The following is an 18,589-nucleotide window of genomic DNA, read 5'->3' as shown; positions in this document are numbered from 1 at the left end:
GCTCTGATATAAGGCTATGAGAACCTGGAAATTTTCTTGTCGAATGTATATCACGCCTGGCGGGAAACAGGATGTCAGCAGAAATGACAGCATTCATGAGCCCTGGCAGGTTTATTCTGAAACATATCAAGCGGCCATTACAGATGCATGTTCCTACATACCTTAGACATTTAGAGATTGTAGTACTGAACCACATTTACATCTTGGTACACCTAGCGTCTGTTGGCTTCATTAAGGCCAGAAGTTCAAGATCTAGACTTTCTCAGTGCCAGAACGTCTAAAAGTGAGATCTTATACCATTGAAGACAGAACCGAGGTGCGAAACTTGCTGTTCCTTCCGGGTTTACGTTATTCTTATCATGTCTAGTTGCACATTAGATCTACCGTGTTCATTGATTTAAAACTCTCTCCGTAGGGGGAGGTATACCTTAATTACTGAAAGGCACTTCATGGATTTTGTCACTCACGTAACTGAGGAATTAACTATATATATTCAAAATCATGATACACACTAGATATCATGCCGTAGGTTTCCGTCGTTGCGCATAACTAAAGCAACTTCACAGTTATTATCGCCTGTGGCGACTACTTCTACGTAGGTTTCGTCTTTTGAATAACTTTCTCCTATGGGGGAATAGGAAGAGAAGACTGTTGTTTTGACGCCTCGTGCAGCCCAAAGCTCATCATTACTTCTTTGAGACTTTGATGACAACACACCGCCTCGGAACGAAGCGGTGATCAACCAGTCGGGATCCGAAAAGTCAAAAGGGGAGAGGCCCTTCCATCCCCTCGTTCGCACAGTCTCCACGAGGACACCAAGAAGGACTAACGCGTTTAGTACTGCAACGGCCACAACATAAACCTTTTCTCCGATGACAAAGACACCAATCGTGACGTCTGCTTCTTTCGTCTCAGAGAAGTTGCCAACCATCAACTGTGCCGCGCCATAAGCGGCCAACATTGACTCTGTCATGGCCGTAATGGAGTTCTCGAGGCCACGCAGGGTTGCCTCTCTTTCCGTAAATGTGTCGTTTTCGTTCGAGGACATGTTCCAGGCGGTGATACTGGATAGAAAGGCGTTGCCCAAAATGGACTCGTAAAAGTTGGTTAGGTCATTGGAGATGAGCTCAAATTGTCTCACAACCGTCCGCGTCATGTTGCGCTGAGGATCGATGTCATCAATGTCGGCAAAAGGAACAACGGTAATGTTTCTACCCCTGATGCCAACCGACACGTTGAAGCGAGTGGGGTTATAATCGACAGTGCATTGCGTGGCGTTCAGTGCGAGGTAGCTCTTGCCAGCGGCAATAGAGATGTACCTGCGGGGGGATTTGTCGCTGTGTGCAACTCCAACTGCTACGATAGCATCAGGGCTGTGTCCGACATACTCTGAGAATTGAGAGCCCCCGACGCTATCTGGAACCCATCCAGTGACGGGGAAGATTCTTTGAGGGAATTGTTTTCGGATTTGAAAGTCCATGCTATTGTTATAAGAGCACTGAACTTGCGGTATGTAACCGTCCTCCTGGAAAGAGTATTTTATTGCCGAAGTCCTGTTACTGATAGCCGAATCCTGAATACCGACGGATGATCCAACGCCGTAAGAGCGGCCCTCGTAGATGTATTGTGTGTTATCGATCTTGGGATGCTTTCGTACCGAGCCATCAGGCGTTGTGGCGGATGCTCCAGACGCGATGAGACTTCCCAAGAGCTTAACCCCAACAGAGTAAGTAAAGAGACCTTGTCGCGTTGTCACAGACGGCCCCGCGCGCGAAATCTCCGAAGGATACTCTTTAATGAGTGATGTGTTCTTGAAAGAAGGAACTCGAATGGTCTCCTGTACGACGATGGTCCCGCTAACCGGCGTCATGGCACCGACCCATAGCGCCGAGGATATCAAACCCAGACAAGAGAAGGCCAGAGTCGGCAGGAGGAATCGAAGTCGGATATCCCACCGGATTCTTGGGATTCCAAGGCACATTAGACCTTTGAGTGTTTGCGTTGTTGACCCGCTGGTTTGAAAAAAAGCCAGCCTGGTGCCATGTTGGATGAGAATGGCAACCGCCGAAGTATGGATGAGGGCGAGGAGAGCCGCAATGAGCTGTATACATGATTGGATGGCAGCGCGCTTCGAAGTGATTGTCGCGAAGGAAGACTCGTACCAGGAGCCATTTACAGTCCATCGTTGTAAATGCGCAACGATGAGGACGGAGCTGAGTGCAGTAGGGAAGAGTAAACAGAGTAGCACAGCCCACTTCTCCCAAAACCCAACCCCTCTAGAATGTCCGACGTTGGCTACGGCCATAGTCTTTCGCTTTAGTGAGGATGGTCTTTTAGAGAGAGACTGCAGGGGCTTGGGGGCTTAGGAAAACATCCAGAACAGAGGAAGATCAACAGCTAGAAAACATGCGACAAAATAGTGCGCAGCAGTCAACATGACGAACACTGGAATACAGCGGCAAGACGGGACAATTAAATCTAAAGGTGACAAGAGACACTAGCCATGTAGCATCAGGGGGACCAGGCCATTGATACGGCCAGGCCTCAGCGCCGAATAAATTTAGGGTCGGGGAACCTGGAAGCGCGTCGCAGTCGCATGTTGGTTGTCAGAGCCAATTAAACAGAGCGATTTGACGCTCAGGGGCCCAACCCCTGGACTGGCCCCACGTCGAAGCCCGCATTCTTGTGTATGTTGATGCAGGTAATTTCTATGGCTGGTTTGGAGTGTGTACGAATGCTAGTTGTTGGACTCATTGCCGCTGGGTACAACGTTTGAGCGGACCAAATGCGAATCACGATCCGGGCCCAAATGCGGCCGGCCGGCCGGAGGGCCCACCTGGTCCACATTGCCGTTTCCGTGTAGATAACTAATAGAGGGTCAGAAATGGCCGTAGATATCGGGGTTTGGATATCTTTTGATAGTTTTACTTGGATGTATGGAAGATCTTCCCTTGAATGTTGGATGATGGAATCACGTGGCCGTAGAGCAGAGCAATGATACAGACTCTTGCAATAGTCAGATTTCCTGGTTGGAATGGCTCCGTGGCGCCCTGCCACCAGTCGGACACTGACAGCAAGACTTATGCCACTACCTTACTTGATTGAGAAGAGACCCTCTTCTTATGCCTGTACACCCCTTTGATTTCAACACAGATATCTGATGACTTTCAATTGACTAATAATAGTGACTTTCTCACAGCCTAAGGGACAATTAGTGTCAGTTACTCAGACGTCGCCTATCGGTTTTCAGAGTATAGATTTTAATATTTTTATTCTCTTCAGAGATACATACATATGTGAGCCTTCAAGTGCGAACTTATTTTAATTTTGTTTTATAACACCTTTATTGGCGGTAAGAAATGCACAATTGACTCAGTAACCTGTCCCTACATCGATCGTGCTAGTACGATGGCCTTCTCCAGACAATTGTCCATTTGTTGTCATTTAGGTGGGTAATTACTATCCTGGCCCAGTTTTACATTTTGCCTTTCACTCAAATTCACAGGCCGCCATGTTTGTTCCCTTGCACGAGGAAAGAAAAGTGAGCAAGCACGTGACGTCATAACTGTACTGGGATGAAGCACCCCAGGCTACGTCATACAGCATTCTCTGGTCGTTCCTGACAATCAGATGCAGCTTCCATTCCAGCCTCAACTACTGCCTCAAAGTATCCGCCTGCTTTTGTTGGGATAAGCCCGGTTGAGAAACAACGTCAAACTCCAACGGCTTGGTCCTTGTCCTTCACATCACCACTTCTAATCCAACACATAGCCGCTCTACACTAGAAAGACCAATTTATTAGAAAGAAAAAGCAGCATGGCAGAAACAGTAGCCGGTGCAATTGTTGCAGAGCAGGTTGTCTCGACTGGCCTCGAGGCAGGAGCTGCCGTTGCCGTGGCACGCCCAACGCAGCCTCTCAAGGTCTCCCTCTCCCAGATCGCCACTACACCCGAGGACGATTCTTCGTAAGTCTTGAGAGTTATCGGTTTTACCCTTAATCCTGACATTTTCTAGGCTTGCCCTAGCACGCTCTCACCACTCAGTCACCGTCATCAACCACAAAGCATGTATCTTTGGTGGAGAGACGGCAGATGGCCAGCTGTGCACCACTGACTTCCACGTACTTTCTCTTCCCGCCGTGACCAACGGTGAGCCACGAGCCGCATACGCCTGCTATCCCGCATTTGCTATGCAGGATGCAGAGACAGACAAGACCTACGTTCCAGCCCCGCGTACAAGGCATGCAGCCTGTGCCCGCGGCCAGTTCGTCATTATCAACGGTGGCTCTGACGCCAGTGGCAACCCCATCGACGAGACGTGTCTGTGGCTATGGGACTCTGAAAGTCTGAAGTGGACAAAGATTGAGGGTTCAAGCCAAATTGGCAAGACTCTCACTCCGAGATTCGACCATCACATTTTTGTCGATCACGCTCAAGACATCCTCGTCCTTCACGGTGGACGTACGTCAAAGGACCAGAAGGCCAGCACCGAAACCTGGCTTTACAACTTTGACACTCTTGCATGGACAGAATTGCCACCTGCTCCAGGCGCACCGACCGCTGCCGCATTTGTGGATAACGTTCTCTACTCTGTCGGAACCGAATCAGATATGAGTGGTGCAATTCATTATATGGACCTCAAATCCAACGCCACCGGCCGTGAGAAGCCGAACGCGCTTGAATGGAAGACTATCAACTTCCCCGCGAACCCTCTAGTGCCTGGACCACGCCCACGTGAAGGAGGAGCCCTCGTCCCTGTTGACACCGGAGTTGGCCGACACTATCTCATTTACATGTTTGGCAAGGACAGCACTGGGGGAGAGAAGGACTTCCACGCCGATATTTGGGCATTGCAGCTTCCAAGCCATGGATTCACTGCTGCAGCAGTGAAGGATGCAATTCGGAATAAGCTGCCTCGCGCTGAGTCGGGGGAGTTCAGCTGGGCTGAGGTGGAACTTGTGCCTGCCGAGGAAGTCAAGACAGAAGGCAAGGCTCATCCTGGTCCTCGAGGTTTCTTTGGCGCAGGCGCTGCGAGCGCGAAAAGCCTCATTTTCTGGGGCGGCGTCAGTGCTAAAGGCAAAGAGGGCGATGGATGGCTTCTTCAAGTCCAGTGAGAGGCGTAGCGTAGCGTCTGCAGGATTGAGAGATGAAAAAGGACAATTAGCCTTGAGTCTAACGTTAGAAAAGGAACCACAATACATTCCATCACTTCACAAGATGTTACTCAAGTTCGAAATGGCCATGACCGAAGTACGCCGTGAACATCTGATAACAATAAGTCTCTTACTGACCCGAGCTTGTAAGTAAGGGTTACATTCCTCCCCAAATCAAGAGCCAGTAGAATTTAGGCAATCCGATGCTGCCTGCAGGCCAGATCATGCAGTAAGCTGACGGCTTGAAGGAGAATGGAAGCGGGCAGGCAAGCACCACACCGGCAGCCTTACTTTACCCACCTTCGCCGGCCGTACGAGCCCCAACCGACAACGGACTTTTACGATTCGCACGATCGGGGAAATGGACCGCTGAAGAATCTGGAATCTATTCCGCAATTGAACTAGCAGCAGTGGCGCAGGCATCCGCAATTCTTGCAGCGCGCATCCCACATAACCGTGGATTCGTGACAAACCAGGGGTCGACGACCCCATCCAGACGCCACGCATCACGTCAAAGGCTTTCGGCAGAATCCACCCCTCGTTTTGCATCTCAGAGTCGCTTACCTCCGAGTATAAAAGAAAAGCTGTCTGCAGCCGTTATAGAAACATGGCAGTTTGAGTCTTCTTCTCTGGGTCATCACCTCCCAAAAAGACATCTACATCTTGCACGCCCCCGCCCCCCCTTAAAAATGTCTTCCGACGCAACACCATCTTACGAACCCCTCCCCGCCCCTAGGCGGATCATCACAACCCACAATGCTTCCGGCCAGGCAGTGATCGACACCAGCATCCCCCAAGAACTGGAAAAGACGGCCGCTCCAGGCGCGGACCTGTACCTCGCCTACACGGCCCCCTCACTCCCCGCGCAGCTCGCCGACGACGGCGAGCTGGTGTTCTACAAGTCCAAGCTGCCCCACAACGTCGGCATCGCGGTCCCCGGCGGGCTCGTCACCCGTTTCGTCGACTTCCTGCCGGGAGGCCCCGAGGCGCCGCTCCACCGCACCGAGAGCATCGACACGGGCGTCCTGATCGAGGGCGAGCTGGAGCTGTTTCTCGACAGCGGGGAGACGCAGGTGCTAAGGCGCGGAGATGCCATTGTGCAGCGCGGCACGCTTCACGGGTGGAGGAACAAGAGCGAGACGACGGTCGCGAGGTTGTTTGTCGTCATTGTGTCGGCGGATTTGCCTACCGTCGAGGGGAAGAAGCTTGGGGAGTACGTGCCTATGCCGGGTCTGGAGGCTCAATGAGTTACGCTCATGATTCTTGTTTCGTTGGGATTACCTGTGAACCGGAAAAGTGGTTTCACCATTGGGACTGTATTTCTGGTGAAATGGAGCTAATGCTAAAGAAAAAAAAAAAAAAAAAGAGCTTACACAAGATGAACGCCTTTTAGCCTGCCATTCGTCTATGAGCGTCGTCCAGCATCTCACGTCTAGTCTCCTAATCAAGCGCAACATTCTGGAATTCCGCAGGTCTAGACATGTCTGAAATCTTCTTCTCGAGTTCCTCCACATGCGCGTCGATTTTGGCAAACTGCCACGGCCAGTTGACGACGTACAAGAACGGTCGGAGGTCGTGCCGGTTGTCGTCGGGGTTGTAGGCCGAAAGATGCGGAGAGGGAGTCAAGATGACGGCCTTGTGGCGGTTGATTGAGTAGAAGCGGAAGAATCGTTTAACTCGCTCGGCAATCTCACTCGGACCGTAGCCCGGTCTCTCCTTCCAGTCGCCAAGTAGCCGAAGGTACGTTGACCAGGGTCCCAGCTTGTGGACCTTTCTCAGGATGCCGAACTCGGAAAGCTCGCTGGAGAGAAGTAAGTCACTGACCTCAGTAGAAGTTGGGGAGCATACCTGTACGTCAAACCCATCTCAGTATCTGCCTCATCGTCCTGGACTCCCGCTGAGAGGGGAAGTAGTTCGGCGGAGGGAGTTGCCTCGATGAACTCATCCATGATGGGCAGGTCCCAGTTGTCTCTCGCCCAGGCCTGAAACTCCTTTGCGTCTGTTTTGGAGATGCTTCCCAGGGGGGCAATATCTGCAGATGAAGCATCACTAGAACAGTCAGTAAGTCCCTTGCTGGGCTTGGACACAAGATCAAAGTTCTTACTATTTGGTGTAATAACCACGAAGGTTCTCATCAACGTTGCCGCTTCCCAAAACCAAAAGGGCCGCTCCTGCTCGAGAAAGTCCTCGTGCCGTCGTCGAAAGCTGGGCAAGTTCGTATTGAACGACCAGGCGATTCCTCGCCTGGATGTTTTGACGAGCAAGCTCGAGTACATGTTAGCCAACGTCTGTTGAGGCTTGTCAGGAAGCCATCAAACACTCACATTCTCGGCCGGGCTACCGCCCTCAATCTGGTACCTGGGCTTGAAGTTAAGAGTCTTCTCAATGATCGCCTCGTGAGCCAAAACAGCCTCATCGATTGAGATATCTGAATGGTATGCGCCCAACTTCTCTGCTAGGCGGAGGGCTCTCGACCTCGTGTCATCGCCAGAGTTGATGGTGCCCATGTAGCAAGTGTGCAAAAGACGAGACGTAATCTCCTGCGCCGACTCGGGCATAAAAGTCTTCTCCCCTGTAACACGTCGCAGATCCTCCAATGTAGACATTTCCCCGGATTCAATAGAGACCAGAATAAGATTTGACATGCTGTGAACAAAAAGTGCAACGGTCGAAGAGTCCAAGCCTCCACTCAAGGCGAGAAAGTAGCCTGGTGAGTTAGTACGGCAGAGGTATTGCCATAAGAATACTGCCTGTGCCATGGCAATCTCCTCCATGGGGTCAAGGATCTTAAGTTGGATCTCAGTGGCGATGCGGAGGCGATCAGATAGGTATACCTCGTCAGCAGGCCGTGTGAGCCGTAAATCACAGTCAACTCTGGGAAACTCGGGTTGGGCGGCAGCTTGAACATTTCGTGAGATGCTTGAGCGAAAGCTTCTGACCTCCTCGACGGAAATGGTTGCGGTAATGACTTCGACCGGCTTCAAGGAGAACTGAGAAGACTGGGCTAGAACTTTTCCGTTGGCAAGAACCATGCTGGAGCCATCAAACTGGATTGACGACTGTTAGCGTTTACTTGAGCCCTAATAAATAGGGTCGATAAGAGCAGAGGGACATGAACGCACCAACATGCGCGCCTCACCGTCGACTCCAGTTGCGTTGGCGTAGACGTAGATTCCACCCAGCTTGCGTGTCGAGTTTGCGATGAGATCGAGACGGGTCTTCAGCTTCCGTAGTTCGGCGTGGCTGGCACTACTGTTGAGGATGATCTCGGCTCCATTGAGACCCAGGTACGTGGAAGGGTTTAGGGGCGAAAACATCTCTTCGCAGGTCTCACAGCTCACGGCGGTGTCCAGAGTGCTGAGGATGAGATCACCAATGAGAACCGTCTTTTGGCCGGTGGCCTGGACAGCAACATCCTCCAGGTAGTAGGTCTCGGCCTCCCGATGCTTCGTCCATGCTGAAAAATGCCGTGCTTCTCGGTAAAGACCGTCGTTCGCCAGGCTTTGCTATTGACTGTTAGCAAGTTCACTAGAAAGCCCAGCTGGCATCGTGCCTTTGGTCTGATAAAGAAGATGTGCTTGTAACTGCATAGAACGCGACAATTGTAGCGCACGTTGCGGTGGCGACATCCCAGCCCCAAGTCAATCAGCATGTCCTTGCAAACTGGATCACTGATGATCTCAGCGAGGACTTCCCAGCTATGGAGAAAAGTGTCTCCTGCAACATGTCAGCTTCACAACTGAAACGGTCAACTACAGGACAAGGTTCCTCAAAGAACCTCTCCTATGAGGCATACCTTCCAGGTGATGATCAAGGCAGCCATAGCCGGGAATCTCGAGCTCTGGGCCAGTTCTGAGGGTGGCGCCTTGGGCCTTGGCGATTCGGATGGACTCGAGGATCCTGTCGCGGTTCCCTTTAAAGTCCAAAGGGACACTCGGCAGGGTTGCCGCTGCCACGGTCACAAAGGACATGATGGGCAAATTGTTCACCTAGGGTCTTGTGGTAACGTTTCTGGTGGTATTCCAGGGCAGAAGTGAGCTGGCACTGCAGACAATGAGAGGTGGGCGCGATAAGATAAGGCAAATACGAATGTCTCATTGTCGCTTTTAGCCGATCATACCCATCAACGGCAGGAGTAAAGCAACGTTCCTGCCTCATACATCGTAAGTAGTTTAGCTTGGGGGATGTGCAGGGGAACGTTTGGGGGCTTTTGAGGGTATTATAGGCTTTCAATCCTGCTAATATTCTCAGAATGAATGTGTACTTTTGTCGCCTATCTCAACAAGAATGCCTCGGCCAGCGAACAAGGAAATCCTATGAGATTCAGCAATGCATACACCAGCTCAACGCTTTATATTATATATGCCTGTTCTCGATATCTGAAACCTGGCAGTCCCTCCCTACCCTTGCTGGCTCAAATGCTGCCTTGAATGCGGCCTCTAGTCGGTCACACTTGGACTCTACCTTGCTGAGGTCTCTGGTTTTATGGGTTCTTTAGTTGCCTATCATATACGAGTATGTGATAAAGTTACCGCCTCAATCAGAAGGAGAAGGTATTGCAAGAAAATATGGGAAAGGAGGCTGAGTTGGTGTCCAGGAACTCCGTGCTAGTGCGTGAAGCTGTCCTGATGACGTCCAACAAAACTTCTACGCCCGTAACCAAGATCATCCTTGTCCCATTTCTTGATAACTAAGCCTATCATAGCGCGGAGATGGGCGTTAACGCTGCTGTGTGATGAAGCTACGCCACTACGGCCGACAACTATTCTTAAGCGTTAGGCGCTCAGATGTAGGTTCGAAGGGCATCGGAATTACACAAGTTAGTGGTTGCGAACCTAATTCTTCCAACATGGCGATGGTTGTGATAAACCTGGGTCTTGTTAAAGTCTGTCTAATAGCCCATCTTAACTTGCATATAATCGGACGGCATGGATGGCGCTTAATCTGTAGATAACCTAGTCACTGGTAAGATCTGGCGAGCACTTGTGCCGTATCCATAAAGTTACCACTTGAAATAGCTAATGTGTAATGTATATAGAGCAACTACAGAAAATCATTGAATTATCCCTATCGCCTGTATATATCCGTCGACTCTTCTAACTATAATGCCAGCGGAGCAAGCGGTGATTTGTGCCTATGATCAGCTCTTGTATCTGGGACTAGGGTAAAATAGAGAACAGTTGTCAGAGGGCACCTTAATGTGACTTTGAAATGAACTTCTCATTTCGCAGAGCTTAGAAGAACACTGGATATCCGAAAAGTGATCCCGCAACCCATGTACAACTGCCCAGGTATTGCGCTCAGCTGGGACTATTCGTTACTGATGTCTGCAAGACCACCCAGTCCATTACTTTTAACAGGCAGTCAAGCTTGATAAACATCTTCCGTGACTCAATCTCTACAAGCATCAAGGTTCTAAAAGAAACTCTTCTGTGGCATCCAGTTGGGGATATGGTTCCGCTAGGGTAAGGACATCGTGCTAGATAGGTGCCCCGCATTTGACAGTTCTCGCCACCACGAATCGAGGTCCCAAGATTTCGAATTGTCCAGTGGGATTGTCTCTACGGGATTTTAAACCTGAAGATTCGAGTTGTATTGACTAAAGTTCCCTTGGTGGATTATCCGTCACAATAGCTGGGATTATTTCATGCCTCTTGCTTATCGTAGCGACTTGTAATATTTCGCTTCACTCTCGTCTTTTACTTGGAAGAGTGCCTTCATCTCAGGTGCATCAAAATAGATTGCTCCACAGATAGTACACAATCGCGACACCCCTTAGCCGAAGAACACTTTCAGCAACAACAGATCACTTTGTATTTCTCCCGAGTTGTCACAAGCAACTTTCGGGGATATTCCAACCGACGCCTTGGCTGAGACTTCTTCGAATGAAACCATAGAAGAGGGAATAAAGCACGGGCCACGGGTGTAAAGTTCCTTGACGCATGCAGAGGTAGAAGAGCTCAAAGCTTCGATGAGCAGCAAACACCTCCATACCTGTTGGCCTGGGCGCCCAAAAAAAACCCCGCTCCAATGCAAACAAGGGAGAGAAATGATCGTCCCTTAGCTGCTGACCCCGCGCGAACCCTTTCGTTCCATGTTCCCAGTTCCCTAAGCGCTGACGCCTTTGCTCCCTCCCTCCCTCTCTCTCTCCCGCTCTCTCACTCTCCCATGCCCCGTGCACACTGTTGCTTCGGAGTTGCCCTGCCTCGTATCTAGACCATGTATCATTACATGTACCAAGATTTCTCCTCTCCTTGACATCTCAGAGACAGCATCCTCTCTTTCTCTTTGCTCGATCGCGGCGGGTGGGGGCTCGGCGGTCGGTTCTGCTATAGCGCAGTTTCTTCAAGTAGACCCGATTAGCTAAGTGCTTTTCGGATTATAAGAGGGTATGTCTCACGGAGCAATCCAGCTCTTTTCGCCGGTTCATTGCTAGCTAGCTTCTTTGGCGCGGATTTCGAATCAGAGAGGGGGCGGGAACGTGGGAATTCCAGCGCATGTTCGCTAGGCGATCTGAGGTGGGCTGCTGACGGGTGGAATGGGGGTGCAGGACGCCGGGGAACCGGGTAAATTGTGCCATAGTTTTCCTCTCGAGGATCGCTTCATCATGCATGGGGAACCGAACCAGTTTTGCCGGGACGTTGGAGGTCCAACTGAGCTATTAGCAGCAGAGGGAGATTCCGCCCATACTTACTACGATCCAAACCAGACTCTTTTAAATACCTATCCATCCGGAGGGGAGCGCAGTCGCGGGGGGAAAGGTGAAAGATGAATTTGGACTGGAATTCTGTTCACGTTGGAGATACAGGTACGCTGTGTCATGGGAATCGTCTTCAAATCTCGTAGCGGGCTTCTTCTTTCTCATGAGCCATGTCTGGACGGGGAGGGAATCACTGCTGGCTGGGTGGGCGCGTGAGCAGGCGGGTCGGGATCTCTAATCGGGAGCGAAAGCGGGTACGTTGGAATGCGAAATGCCGAACGGGACGTGCGGGAAACTGGGGCACTTTTGGTGCTGGCACTACGGCGGGAATGTGGGGACGTGGCGACATGGCATGGCATGTTTGCTTGGTTTTGGTCTGCTTTGGCGGTGCTGCAGTCGGGCAGTTTTGGGGAGCGGGGGATAGAGCTGGTGCTGGTGCTGGTGGTATGTGGAGGTGCCGAAGTCAGTATTCAGAGGTGAGGTGACATGCCATGATGGCTTCATCAGAAAGCGGTTCAGTCGTGGACTATGAAACGATGCGCGAGGACGATGGACGATATTGGCAACATCAACGAACGCGATGGGCGTGGACAGGACGACGAGAGTACAGTAGGGACCGGGAGCGAGTGGTGGACATGATGATGGTAGTAGAAAAGAGGGCTCCGCTGGGGGCGAGGACTGTTGCAGGGCAAAATGGGCAGGGCGGCTGGATCTGGGTCTGTAGGGATCCGCATGGCTTATATTGAGTCGGACCACGGCGAGGTGGTGTGAGCATCTCTCAGCTGTAGCCTGGAAAGAGGGGGGAGAAAGCTCACTCAGCCGATCTGGATGGACTGGACAAGAAACTTGATGACACCCACCCTTCTTTGGTGAACCTTGGTGGATCAGTCGCCAATCAGCCTTGAATCCGGGCCATACCTCGCAAATAGAGTCTTTCGTGTAGCACACATAATTAGTTGGTAGGGGGTAGGTATACATGACACTAGTGTAAACAGGAATCACTCACGTGGCGCGGCAGATCAGTCGGCGGTGCTGACTAGGCGAAAAGCAAAAGAAAACAAACAAATCACCTCATTACGGGTGGTACAGATGAGTGGTACTGCGTAGACTCACTGATGTGACTTGTCTCAGTGTCGGGAGCTCGGGAGAAAGACAGTGACAGATACATCAGGTGAGGTGAGAGCGTGGGATGGGCTGTTTTGTGGTTCCACTGGAACGGTGTGACCCGCCCCGCTGCGGAAACCGGTTCCTTTTTTACAGCGGCCTTGTGGGCAGATGGTAGCCCCTGGAAGCACACCCCACCTGAGCTGCTGCTGCTGCTGCTGCTGCTGCTGATGTTTGTCACTGCCCGCGTTCCCTGATGAATTAGGTGATTATGAATGAGATCTTGCATTGTCAATCTCCCAAGACAACACAAGCACTCACCACACACACACACACACACACACACACATACATACACGCACATCTCAAGATGATCTCAAGATGCCCTTCTCCCTCCCACACCACGACGGGAAGCCCAAAACCGTCAAGGTCAGCACTGCCAGTTCTCAGGGCAGCTCTGTCAGTGGACGAGCAAGGCGTCATAGGGCCATCGAGAGTGGGGTTCCTGTCCCCGTCAGAGCAAGTGCCCGGCCTATTTTTGCCCTTTCCCCAGATTTTTACCCCAGACTCGGAGACCGCACTAAAGCCGATTTGCGCCCTTGCCCAGCCTGTGGCAGCAGGAGCAGCAGGTGCAGTGGATGCTGCAGCAGGAGGACCTTCCTTGGCCATCGCCACTCCTCCCCCTTTTACGTAGTATTTGGGGAGTGGCTTACGTCTCTGGACTCTACATAATTCATCTAACAGAGATAGACGTCTGCTGAAGTAAGCACTCTGTATTGCATAACACAGCACACAGCACACAGCATACAGTACGTACCCAAGACGATGATCATTCTCTACCCACGCCATGCCTGTTTCGGACAATCAGCTAACCAGCAGAGCTACCTACCTTACTACCTACCCAAGAATTGACTGACTGACTGATCTCATACCGTACCACCGCAAGCACCCAGCACCCAGCACCCAGCGAAACACAAGAGTCCCCACCGTTGGAGATAAGCTAGCTAATGTGTTTCGAGATGACCTACGCGGCAGGTACGGATATAACCCTCTGAATCTGTACTGCTTAGCTGGGCCCACCCGCCCGGACCACCCGTCACCTGCCATACCATGCTCATGCTTGCATGCCATTCCTATCGTACCTACTCTTGCGTACCTATGTACCATGCCGCCCGTGCCTCGCATCGCTTCTCATGAGCTCCAAAGTCACGCGATCGTCTGCCGACGCCATTGATGGGCAGTTACCCCGCCCGGTCTGACGAAACCGTAATGCACCATCACTGCTAAAGCTGTTGCTGCTTGGGGGGCAGAGGACAGACGGAGCTGAGGTACCTTCCTCGTCATACACACCCCCCTCGTTACTTGGCCCTCCCATGTATCGTCATGTATCGACACCACTCGACTGCCACTTTCAACCCCCCTCCACCTCCCCATCCTCCCCATCTCCCCATGCAGGGAGCTGCTCTCTGCCTCACCACCCGACTCGTCGACCGACACTTTGTAAGTCCGACCCTTTTCTCTTCTCTGTCTGGTGCATTTACTGCCTCCAGTGAGCTTGGTCCATGTACCTATCAACCTTGCTCCCTTCTTCCCCTTCCCCTCCCCTCACGCCAGCATACTATAGGTATCCAGGGCAAGGCCAGGTCAGGCGCCCCGACCCCCCTCCGATCGACATCTATCTACCTCCTCCCTCCCCCTCATCCTCCTTTCCTTCTTATTCTCCTCTCCATCCCACTCCTCATCCAACCATCCATCTACTCATCAACTCAACCAACAATCCAAGGTACTTACCCCCTTTTCCCCCTTCACCTTGTCCATTGAGACACGCAAGACGGAAGAAGTAGCAAGAGCTCCTAGCCTCCATTGGAGTTGGACCGTCATGAACAAGCTACTCCGAGGGAAACCATCCAGAAGCTTACGTGAAACCTGGTGACAGATAGCAACCAAACCACACGATCTTTTTTGATCAAGTAATACCACACACAACACATCACCATCATGTCGGAACCACTCAAAAAGGTAGACTCAGCCGTCCAGGGCCTCTCTGCCTCCCCGCCCAAGGAAGCGAAGCGCAGGCAAAGCTCCGCCGCCGCCCCCGGTGTGATGAACGTCAATGACCTTGGTATGTCATCGCTCTAAACCTAACCCCGCACTTGCTCGGGTACAACGGAACACCACTAACATCGAGTGTTCTTTCGCAGAGGAACAAGGCATTGAGCTTCAAATAGCTATTGAGACACAAAAGACGGGATGGTAAGTGCTTCCCCTGGTCTGACCTCTGCTGCCTCTTGCCTTGTTGGCCGCCGAAGTCTTTGTTATCGAGCCATGGCTGATCGTGCCCCTTCCTTACAGGAAGATCAACACTTCCCCCTCAACAATAGAGGAGAAGGAGATCCTCAAGAAGCACCTGACAGAACCACCAGTCAAGAGAATTGACCTGCACTTCCCTCTCGGCATGGAAGTAACAGCACGCAACCTCAAGGGAGTAACAATCAAGGATGCCCTGGATGCCATCCACAAGGCATACAAGAAGAGGGTAAGCAGCCACAACCCCGCAGTCACTACTCTGCTCGCTCCCGGAACCCGCTAACAACTACTCTTCAGTCCGATGACGAGCTTGACAAGCCCTACCTGATGGGCTTCGAGTGGGACAAGGAGGAGTCATGGACCCGCCTTGTCGTCCACCTGTCACCCAACTCGACACAGGCAATGTCTAGCGGCGGCAAGAAGAAGAAGAACAAGAAGGACGAGGAGTAATGAGCCAATGCCAATTTTCCCATATCTTGTCCAATACTTCCTGATTACAAACACTGGCTTGCTTCGCTCTGGCTCGTATGGCGACTTGGCGCAATGGGATATTGCGATAGATATTGTCGGAGGGGTTTATCGGTTCGACTCTCTTCTCTGGGGCTTGATGCTTCGAGTTGTATTAGCTAGGAAATCCCGGAACGTCGGCGGCGCTTCGGCGGGGGCTTTGGTGGTAACAGCTGTGGCTCCTGGCCTTGAATTGACCTGTTTGACGATCACTTAATTGAGTCCCTTGCGCACTTTGTCATGTTTGATGTGTGGTAAGCGTGGTGTCTTTATACCCAGTTTCTCAGCTAGCACCGTTCGTAATCGTCTTGTGTCGAAGTAGACATGTCGTCAAGAGTGGGCGGGTATGAGGAGGAGCTGTGTCTTGCGGCTTTGCTGCATTTATCGTGACCCACCACCCGCCGAGCTAGGGTCTGACGCATCTTAGCGGGCTTGCCTATCTATCTATGTCCAAATCCATGTGTACCATACAAGTACGTAGATGGCGATTTGCTCGCCAACCATCTGGAGATTCACGGAGCTCAATTAACGCAAGCTTCGAGCTTTAGCCCCGCGATTGCCTTAGCAAGAGTACTAAGATGTCAAACCAGGAACCCCTCTTCTTTCAAGCAATGGCGGGGTAATGTGATATCACATTATCATATTTGGGAGTGATTTGACGAAGGATCTGTTAGTGCAGTATCTTATTAGCCAATACCGTTTGAAGCCACAGACATCACTGGAAACACCAGAAAACGTCTTCAAGCTGGAAAGCAATGTCTCAATAGCCGGGATAGACCAGGACTTTACCGGAAACTACGAGTCTTACGTCCCTGGCCTGAACATGTTTCTCAGTCAGCACCGTCTCTCCAATTCGGATGTCAACGGATACTACCGATTTCCCCCCCCTCCCCCGCGGGGTGAGACGCACCAGCCATGTGCCGAGCGGGATTTCGGAATTGGAAGGCCTAAAGGATACACCAACCGGCGCCCGGCTAACGTCGGCAGCCGCCGCTTCTCGACGACTTTACACTTACCACCACCGCGGAATTCAGAATAGACTGTCGGCTTTGCAAGGTACCAAATTCCATCTCACCTGGAAACGTCATCACAGACTCCCGCTCTGAGGGGGATATAGCTCAACCATGGGCCCTTTGCTTTTTGTAGTAATTTGTTTCGTCCCTCCATCATTAGTCTGAACAGAAGCCTCGGGATTCTAGCTTACCCGTTACCATGCCTGTTACAACTTTCGACTTCAAGGAAAAATACCGTTACCAAGTCGGCTTCGACTCCCAGCTTGAGTTCGTCTACCCCTTATCCCCCTCCCCGCATGATTCGCTCTTTTCAATTGCGGGCTTGTCATCCCTCTCCCCACTGACACCATTTACCCCAGGTCCGAAGCCGTCCCCGGAGCACTCCCGATCGGCCAAAACTCCCCGCAAAAGTCGCCCCACGGCCTTTACGCCGAGAAGCTCTCCGGCACCTCCTTCACGGCACCGCGCCACGAGAGCAAGCAAGCCTGGCTATACCGCATACTCCCTTCCTGCGCACACCCGCCCTACGCTCCCACAAAGACCCCAGAGCCCAAGGCCGAGCCGTCGAAGCTCCAGTACATCCCCAACCAGTTGCGATGGGACCCATTCGACCATGACGAAGCGAAGCACTGGGACTTTGTCGAGGGCCTGCGGCTCGTCGCTGGAGCTGGAGATCCTACGCTGAAGCAGGGTATTGGCATGTACGTGTACGCCGCGGGCAGGAGCATGGATGAGAAGTCCGCATTTTACTCTGCCGATGGCGACCTCCTGATCGTCCCTCAGGAAGGCGTTTTGGATATCCGGACCGAGTTCGGCTGGCTCCTCGTCAGACCGCTCGAGATCGCCGTCATTCCGCGCGGCATCAAGTACCAAGTCCACCTGGCCTCCGGCCCGGTCAGGGGCTATGCGTTGGAGCTGTACCAAGGCCACTTCATCCTGCCGGAGCTGGGGCCGATCGGTACCAACGGCCTCGCCAACCCGCGCGACTTCCAGGTTCCCGTCGCATGCTTCAGCGAAGATTTTGGCGCCACTGCTCACGAGGGATCTAATACGTACTCTGTCACGGTGAAGTTCAACAACGACTTCTTCCAGACGAAACAGTCGCACACGCCATTCGACGTCGTCGCGTGGCACGGAAACTACTACCCGTTCAAGTACGACCTGGGCCGGTTCAACACCATCGGCACCATTTCCTACGACCACCCCGACCCCTCCATCTTCACCGTTCTCTCCGCCCCCAGCGGCGTCCCCGGCACAGCCATTGCTGACTTCGTCATCTTCCCGCCCCGTTGGCTCGTCGCCGAGGATACCTTCCGCCCACCTTACTACCACCGCAACACGATGTCCGAGTTCATGGGCTTGATCACTGGCGGGTATGACGCCAAGCGCGGCGGGTCTGGAGGCTTCGTGCCCGGCGGCGCAAGTTTGCACAACACCATGAGCGGTCACGGGCCCGACGCTGAGAGCGGAGAGGGCGCAAGGAACGCGGAGCTGAAGCCGGCCAAGGTCGGCGAGGGGAGCTGCGCCTTCATGTTCGAGAGCTGTGCTATGGTTGGCGTTACCGAGTGGGGTCTGAGGACGTGTCAGAAGGTTCAGGAGAAGTATAACGAGGAGAGCTGGGGAGGTGTGCCTGTGCACTGGAAGAGGCCGGAGGGGGCTGCCTCGGAGGGACACTTGCTGTAGATAATCGGGGATGGTACCATACATGTATTTTCCAAAATGGCACTTTGTAAATATGACGAGGGGCCTTAAGGTAGCCTCGTCTAGGACAACACAGCACAAAAGTTTCTTTTTCCAAAGCAGACA

General features: G+C 52.2%; 6 protein-coding genes across 6 annotated transcripts; 4 read left to right on the top strand and 2 right to left on the bottom strand.

The window, feature by feature from the left end:
* Nucleotides 1–511: 511 nt before the first annotated feature.
* On the bottom strand, nt 512–2,305 carry CTRU02_210944 (uncharacterized protein; the record flags this gene model as incomplete). Its single annotated transcript, XM_036721816.1, has 1 exon — nt 512–2,305. The coding sequence occupies one exon, from the start codon at nt 2,303–2,305 to the stop codon at nt 512–514; it is 1,794 nt and encodes a 597-aa protein (XP_036586188.1).
* A 1,511-nt stretch (nt 2,306–3,816) lies between these two features.
* Nucleotides 3,817–5,113, top strand: CTRU02_210943 (kelch domain-containing protein; the record flags this gene model as incomplete). Its single annotated transcript, XM_036721817.1, has 2 exons — nt 3,817–3,965; nt 4,015–5,113. The coding sequence occupies 2 exons, from the start codon at nt 3,817–3,819 to the stop codon at nt 5,111–5,113; spliced, it is 1,248 nt and encodes a 415-aa protein (XP_036586189.1).
* Nucleotides 5,114–5,841: 728 nt separating this feature from the next.
* On the top strand, nt 5,842–6,399 carry CTRU02_210942 (cupin domain containing protein; the record flags this gene model as incomplete). The annotated part of the gene is made up of 1 exon (XM_036721819.1): nt 5,842–6,399. One exon carries the CDS (start codon nt 5,842–5,844, stop codon nt 6,397–6,399), a length of 558 nt encoding a protein of 185 aa, XP_036586190.1.
* A 193-nt stretch (nt 6,400–6,592) lies between these two features.
* Nucleotides 6,593–9,123, bottom strand: CTRU02_210941 (glutamine-dependent NAD(+) synthetase; the record flags this gene model as incomplete). The annotated part of the gene is made up of 7 exons (XM_036721818.1): nt 6,593–6,953; nt 7,001–7,201; nt 7,257–7,417; nt 7,477–8,199; nt 8,275–8,658; nt 8,706–8,869; nt 8,949–9,123. The coding sequence occupies 7 exons, from the start codon at nt 9,121–9,123 to the stop codon at nt 6,593–6,595; spliced, it is 2,169 nt and encodes a 722-aa protein (XP_036586191.1).
* A 5,831-nt stretch (nt 9,124–14,954) lies between these two features.
* Nucleotides 14,955–15,713, top strand: CTRU02_210940 (uncharacterized protein; the record flags this gene model as incomplete). Its single annotated transcript, XM_036721820.1, has 4 exons — nt 14,955–15,078; nt 15,158–15,209; nt 15,309–15,492; nt 15,561–15,713. The coding sequence occupies 4 exons, from the start codon at nt 14,955–14,957 to the stop codon at nt 15,711–15,713; spliced, it is 513 nt and encodes a 170-aa protein (XP_036586192.1).
* A 1,269-nt stretch (nt 15,714–16,982) lies between these two features.
* CTRU02_210939 (homogentisate -dioxygenase) lies at nt 16,983–18,466 on the top strand (the record flags this gene model as incomplete). Its single annotated transcript, XM_036721822.1, has 2 exons — nt 16,983–17,050; nt 17,143–18,466. 2 exons carry the CDS (start codon nt 16,983–16,985, stop codon nt 18,464–18,466), a joined length of 1,392 nt encoding a protein of 463 aa, XP_036586193.1.
* Between the last annotated feature and the right edge of the window lie 123 nt (nt 18,467–18,589).

The sequence above is a fragment of the Colletotrichum truncatum genome (genome assembly GCF_014235925.2).
Source record: "Colletotrichum truncatum strain CMES1059 chromosome Unknown Contig_0007, whole genome shotgun sequence".
NCBI classification, from domain to species: domain Eukaryota; kingdom Fungi; phylum Ascomycota; class Sordariomycetes; order Glomerellales; family Glomerellaceae; genus Colletotrichum; species Colletotrichum truncatum.
Note: the sequence above shows the minus strand (reverse complement) of the source record. Positions and strands in the feature narration are given on the sequence as shown.